Here is a 7,581-nt window from a genome sequence, read left to right as displayed (position 1 = left end):
ATGTTCTCCTACGACAGCCGCCGCGTAGCGTCCGGGTCGTGGGACAAGACGATCAAGATCTGGGATGCGCAGACCGGCGCCTACATGCAGATGCTGGAGGTCCATGATGACCGGGTCACCTTAGTGGTGTTCTCCCCGGATAGCCGCCGCGTTGGGCTTTGGGGCACTAGACAGCCCTCCCCACATGATTTGCAGATCCACTAGTTATAGGATTCTATGGAATTCCACTGACGTTTTACACGCATGGTGTAATTTTCCGTCAGAGTACGTACAGTACACAGCGCATTTTTATTCCGCCCTCAATTTAACACGGCCGGCTCAATAAATGATCCGCGCTAACGTCTTGGCAGTGGGGCCAGGAAAGAGTCTCTCAGTATATATTGGTCAAGGCGATTTCGAGAACGACTGTAACAGTAACAGCCGGCAAACTTTCTCTTGTCGAGAGCTGATTGTGAAGACCTGAAGGCACAAACGGGATCACATGACTCTGTTTGCACTGTTTGCTTCTTCCCTATATTTAGACTGTCTGTTTTCCCTTCTTCTTTCTTCTTCTTCTTCTCTCCAGTTTGAAGATTCTTGTAGAATGTCACTTCTTCTTCTTCGTTGAACTAGACCCTCACATTATCTTCAAACTCTTCTTTTCTTCTATCATTACTATACGACTATACGGGCGTATCTTCATTAAGATCACCGCCCTAGTCTAGTCTTAGCAACCCTACAATAGAACCCACGAATCAGAACCGAACAGAACCATGGCATAGTCGACTACTAGACTGCCCGAACCCTCTAGCCCCGATGTCTAGCATAGACGGGCCGACGAACTAGCGGATGAGCCGTTAGAGAGACGCGATTCCCTAAAGATCCCTCATTACAACGATGGCGAGGAAGACGAAGAATTTGACAATGCTAAAGGATTCCTAGCATAGTGCCGGGCTGATCCCGCTACTACTTTTTAAGTAGTATACAACATTGTACGAGAGGCCGATCGCTAGGCTAGCGTAGCCAAGGGATTGAACTAGAAGCTTGCTGTAGAAATCTACGAACTACATAAGACCCTAGCTACCCTATAGGACGATGATGAACACTACTAGCGTACCTAGATCGACGATCTTAACCAATAACTAAAGAGTATTAAGAGCATCCGAAACGACCTCGCGTATTAGCTCTATTAAGCATAGTCGGGATAGAACAACGATATGGCTTAGGCACCTCGCGCCTAGAAGTCTTCGAAACTTCCTAATGCCCTAATGTTTGACGGAAAGGAACCTACCTTCGAAAACTAGGCCGTCGCTCTAAAAAATAAGCTTAAGGCAAATTCTAACTATTATCTAACCTCCTTAAGCCGCATTGCGTATGTTTCTTCATAATGCACTAGAGGAGCCCTTAAAACGATTAGGCCCCAATTGCGTGCCGAACCTAGCTCTAGACTTCGGTATTCTAACGCTACTAACTTAATCTTATACCAAGAGAGCGCGTACGTAGACAAGAATCGATAGGTTACCGTACGACGCCGATACTACGCACTCTTGATAAAACCTAAATCTGATTTTAACGCTTTCCTAACTAAATATATCTAACTCGTAGAAGAAGGCTATATCCCTATAGAGGTCCGTAAGTTAGACCTCTTTAACAAACTTTCGCTCCGGCTTTAAGACCTAGTCATGCGAGAGGCTCATAGCCCTAATGTAACCTTTAATAAGTTTACTAAATTCTATTAGTACTACGCTAGTTAGTTAAGTGCCTGTCTGACTATAACTACTAATCTAAGACGACGCGGCTTTAGGAGTAGTACTACTACGATATCCTTTTCGAACTCTACCAGACCTACTACCTTATAGACGGTTACGACTACTAATCTAAGGGTTAAGCGTAAGAGCTTAACGGCCAACGACTAATAGAACCTCCTCTAATAGGGCTGATACTTCATCTATAAGAACTAAGGCTACATCGCTCACGACTATCCTAACCGACTTAGCAAGGCGGCTAAGATAAAGGCTTTAGAGGAGAATTAGAATAAGAAGCTAGGGGACTAGTTAGGAAATGCGGAAGCCTAGGGGAAGTCTCTATCCTAGGCTAGGAGGTGTCTCTTTATATACTAAATTTGTCGAAACTATTAGGGAATCTAGAAAATAGCCTTACCTTTCCTACCTAGATTAGTTTTAATAGATATTTAGTTTTAATTCGTATACTTAGAGATACTAGAGCAAATGGCTTTATTTTCATAAATACTAACCTTACTATCCTTCTCGCTAAGTTCCTAGGGCTATACATAGTTCCCCTTCCGAAAGCATGCCCCGTCTAAGGGTATAATAGCGAACTAGGGAGCCTAATCACCTATGCGATCCTAATAAACCTAACTACTAGTAGAAGATAGTAGTAGGCCATCCCGATGCTAATCGCTAATCTTAGACGCTATAATATGATTCTAGGACGGATGTAGTTCGAACGGCATAGTGTACTTCTTAACTATAAGAATCGACGATTGCTCTAGCTAGACGAGCCGCCCCCTTTCTAGGTAGTAGTGTTAAAGATGGCCATCCTAATTCCTTAATAGATTCTATAGCGGCCTAAGCCAAATCTAGATTATTAAGCGGACGTAGATCGTTATAACTAGTTAATCGACTAGTGAGCTAGTTAAGGACTTCACCCCTAACTACTTTAGACCTAGTACTTCCGGACCTAAAGGCGGGATCATTAGACCGCTATAAAGAAGATATAGCGTGCCCTTAAAGCCCTAGACAACGAGGCTCCTCCGTACCCTCCCCTTCTATAGACGAAGATAGAGGGACCTACTCTATTAGAACCTACTACTATCGATATCGCTCTTATCGGCGTAGCTAGCTTCTATCGTTATATAAAGGACTAAAGCGCTAAAGTCTTCTTTACATCTATATATGAGCTTGACCAGATCATAGATGACTAATATAACCTAGCGCTTATGATTGATCTAGAGGATAAGGAACGAGCTCTTTAGCAGATAGTACCTAAGGAATACTATAGATTTCTTAATGTCTTCTCTAAGGGCGAGTTAGATACCCTACTACCATCTTAAGGGGAAAGAGACCACAAAATTAAGCTTAATAGAGACCTTTAGCCTAGATATTGCCCCCTCTATAAGCTTACTACTTAGGAACTCGAGGCCGCTCAGACATATATCTAGGAGAACCTTTACAAAGGATTCATCGTCCCTAGTTTAGCTCCCTTTGCTTCTCCGATCCTAATAGCGATAAAGCCTAGTAGAGGTCTTCGATTTTGTATAGACTTCCGACGGCTAAATGCGATCACGAAGAAGGATCGTTACCCGTTACCCCTAATTAGGGAGATCCTTAACCGAATTGGCAAGGCTAAAGTATTTATAAAGCTTAACATCTATTAAGGATTCTATCGGATACGTATGCATCTAGATTCCGAAGATCTCACGATATTCCGATCTAGGTACGGGACGTACAAATATAAGGTTATGCCTTTTAGTATTACAAATAGGCCTATAGCGTTCTAGCGATATATCAACGAAGCCTTATTAGACGTCCTAGATTAGTTCGTGATAGTCTATGTTAATGACCTCCTAATCTATAGCGAGGACAAAAAGGAGCACGTAGAGCACGTTCGATAAGTGCTTAAGCGCCTCCGCGATGCTAGATTGCAAGTTGCCGTTTATAAATACGAATTTAGTATTACAAAGACCCAATTCCTCGGCTTTATCATCTTAACTAATAGTATTGAAGTCGACCCTAAAAAGATCGCTATCATCCTAAATTAGGGACGGCCAGACATAGTTAGAGGAGTCAAATCATTCCTTAGATTCTATAATTTCTACCACCGATTCATTAAGAATTATAGACGCGTCGCGAAACCCTTATATCAACTCATAAGGAAGGAAGTTCCTTTTGTCTAGGATGATGAGTATAAGGTAGCCTTTAAAGCGCTAAAGCAAGCTCTTACGATAGCCCCTATCTTTAGTTATTACGATCCTAACTTAGAAACCTAGATCGAAACTAACGCTATAGACGGAGTTATTAGCGCGGTACTCTTATAGAAGATTAGTAGGTTCTAGCATCTAGTCGCCTTCCTCTTAAAGACTATGAATCCCGCGGAACGAAACTACGACATCTATAATAAGGAAATGCTTGCGATCGTCCGTGCCTTATAGGAATGGAGAGCGGAATTATAGGGCCTCTAGCGGCTAACTCCCTTTTATATCCTAACGGATCATCGTAGGCTTAAATACTTCATAATAGTAAAGAAGCTAAACGCCCGCTAGGCCCGATGGCAAGAACTACTTATAGGGTACAATTACCTAATCAAGTATCGACCTAGAAAGAAGAACCTACTAGTAGACGCCTTAACTCGGAAAGACTAACAACTAGATACGTCGAAGGATCAAACCTAGATCATGATACCCCCTAAACGTCTTAAGTAGCCTACTAAGATAGCCCCCCTCGACTAGACTCTTACGATCATCGACCGAGTCCTATAAGCCAACCGGGCCGATCCTAGTCTTCAAGAGGAGCGGGAGAAAGCTTAGGAAGGGTATAAACGATAGACCCTCTAAGACGGACTTCTCTTCTTCGATCAACGACTTATAGTTCTAGATTAGATAGACCTCTAAGCCCGACTTCTTAACGAGATCTACCGCTAACCATTAACCATACATCTAGGAAAAAACAAGTTAGAAAAGCTAGTCTAGGCCCGATACTAGTGGCCTAAGTAGAAGGTTAATATCGTACGATACCTTAATAATTATCTCGTCTACAAGAGGACTTATATATGGCGTAATCTACCTCCTAGACTTCTATATCTACTCCCTATCCCTTCTCGACCATAGTAGTATATCTTAATGGACTTCCGCTCATTCCTAAAGGACCGTTATGGCTTTGATAAAGCACTTATAATCGTAGATCGACTTATGAAGCGCCCTATTTTAATTCCCTACTATAAGACGATCGACGCTAAGGTAGACCTAGGCAAAACCCAACCCAGAACACCCCCCTTAAGCCTAAAACCTAGCCCAGATATGGACCTAGAACACCCCCACTAAGCCTAAGCCTAGCCTAGAACCTAGTTGGGTTACCTAGCTAGGTTACCCATGTTGTTTCATTTTAGCATAATTTTCCTAATTAGGCTATGCTAAGAGGCATAATTCTACTGAATAACCCAAATAAAATACTGTTTTTTACATCCGTTCTAGTAATCTCTATAGCTCCTACTAATATATACCTCTATGCTTTATGAAATTTAAAGAAACTCAGCTATCTTTGAATACACTAGTACTAGTCATTGTCTCTGATACTAGCTAAAGAACGATACGATTATGTTGTTAGGGTTATCAATTGATATAGGTGAAATGGCCTACGAGATTGTGGAAATATATATAAATTATAGGGCAAAGTAGGTACGTCTTTATAAGCTCTATATCATATCGATTTATTTATTAAAGTATAATTAGGGCGAGATTTCTTTATACTAATTAAATTCTATTATCTTCTTGTCTTACATTTTAAGCTTATTTAGGCCCCTAAACCCTCTATTTTACTACAAAACTCAGTTAGAATCTAAGAAATCGGCTAAACAACATTATTTCTAAAGAAACTACTAAAGGGAGCTAGGTTTTTTAGGTTTCAAAATCTATTCTAGAACATGTTCTAGGTAACCTACTAGATAACCTATAAAACCCAGATTGGCTTAGCTAATCATTAAAAGTAATACGTTCAAAGTAGGTCAGAATATGATAGATCAAGTTCTTAAATTCAGCTCCTAACTTTTCTACGGCCCCTATCTCTAATGATTATTTATTTCCTTAAGTCTTAAGATTCTTATAAGTTCTTTATTCTTTTTTCCCTTTAGCCTTTAGGTATACTCTATTATGTCTTAGCTCTCTAACAATTTTATCCTATCATTATGCGACTTAGAGAGTATAGCCGCTTTTACAAACCTCCTACCCGACGAAATCACCCTAGATCTTTCTTATAGCTAGTAGAGCTTTACTTTAGACCTAGAATTGCCTTAGTTTAGACCTCCTATGCCGCCGCCTCCTCCCTATCTTCTGCGTGTTAGGCCTAATCGCAAGAAAATTTACGTCCTCTATACCGATATATCAAAGAAAGAGTTTGTAGAATAGTGGCTTAAGACTAAATACGGATTAAAGAAACGGATACGCTAGGATAGCGTAAGGCGCTCTTTAAGTATATGGGATAGCTTTGATTAAGTCGCGTAGATTAGCGATGGCAAGGCAAAGCTTATATATAAGAAATGTTATAGTATTCTTGACTATCCATATAATAATAAGCATGGAATATCGAGTATAGTAAGACATCTTAAGGGATCGCAATGCCATAATATCTCTACTAGTCGTACGAAGTAGAAAGGCATTATATCACTTATAGAAGATGTAGTAAGCAATCTACCTAGACCTTGAGGGCTATTATATCCCTACTAACTTTAGTAGCCCCTATAGACCGCTACTACCCTAGTCTTCTCTTAGTAAGCGTAGAAGGAGAAGCTACTTACCTTTATTATAAGATTAAAGCTCCTATTCTAAATCATTAAGCACCCTAAGTTTTAAGAAGTAGTTAACTTCGCCTAACTTACTCCCTCGTGGCCTAATATTCCCTCCTCTCGAACTATTCGACGGCGGCTATAGGATACAACTAAATTGCGACAAAAGAAAATACTAGAGAAACTTCTATCTAGTACAAAGATATTAATTACGCTTGATTGTTAGACGTCTCTATTTCGATAGGCTTTTATAGCAATTATAGGGTATTTTATTAACGATGAATAGAATTATTAGGAAATCCTACTTAGTTTTGAACTACTTTATAGATCTCATTCTAGAGCCAACTTAAGTACTATTGTCCTTGATCTACTTTAGTAGTACGACATTATAGACTAAGTGCTTTCAATTATAATAGACAATACATTAAATAATATTATATTAATAGAAAGTATCTATGATTCCATCTAGTTAAGTCAAATCAGTACAACTACTATAATAATTCATATTCTATACATCGCCTATATTATCTAGCTTAGCCTATAGATACTTCTAGGTCAAATAAAGGCGAATCTAAAGAATAAGATAATAGAGATTAATTAGTTAGAGGCCTAATTACTTTCGCTTCGCGTGAGATAGCAAAAGAGAGAGATCGCTAATACGCTTAACAAAGTAAGTTAAACATATCATATTTAAATGACTAAACCATTATTTACTCTACTCCTAGGTAAGATCACTTATAATCTTTATTAATGTAAGCCCTTAACGTCGTAAAGCGTTCTATGACCTTTAGAGTGAAGTGCTAAGGCTTATACCAATCTAAGATGTTAAGACTCGCTAGAATTCGACCTTCTTAATACTCCGAAGGGCAAAGAGACTATAGTCAACTTTTGACTAATTCTATTCCTAAAATAGGCATAATCACTTAATGCTTAATTAAGAGGAATAGCGCTAAATTGAGTATCTTCTTTAGATTACTTAACCCTTCTTTAAATATACTACTACTCTCTCTTAAACAAAAGACGTGATAATCTATGTCGTCTTTAGCATCTATAATAAGCTCTTTGACCATCTCGAAGCATCAATTC

At 39.5% G+C, this 7,581-nt stretch overlaps 1 protein-coding gene across 1 annotated transcript; it reads left to right on the top strand.

Annotated features, from left to right (window-relative positions):
• On the top strand, positions 1 to 204 carry PFLUO_LOCUS2233 (uncharacterized protein; the record flags this gene model as incomplete). Its single annotated transcript, XM_073779352.1, has 1 exon — positions 1 to 204. One exon carries the CDS (start codon positions 1 to 3, stop codon positions 202 to 204), a length of 204 nt encoding a protein of 67 aa, XP_073636315.1.
• Between the last annotated feature and the right edge of the window lie 7,377 nt (positions 205 to 7,581).

Source organism: Penicillium psychrofluorescens, assembly GCF_964197705.1.
Source record: "Penicillium psychrofluorescens genome assembly, chromosome: 2".
Taxonomy (NCBI): domain Eukaryota; kingdom Fungi; phylum Ascomycota; class Eurotiomycetes; order Eurotiales; family Aspergillaceae; genus Penicillium; species Penicillium psychrofluorescens.
The sequence above is the reverse complement of the archived record's forward strand: the minus strand, read 5'-3'. Positions and strand labels throughout refer to the sequence as shown.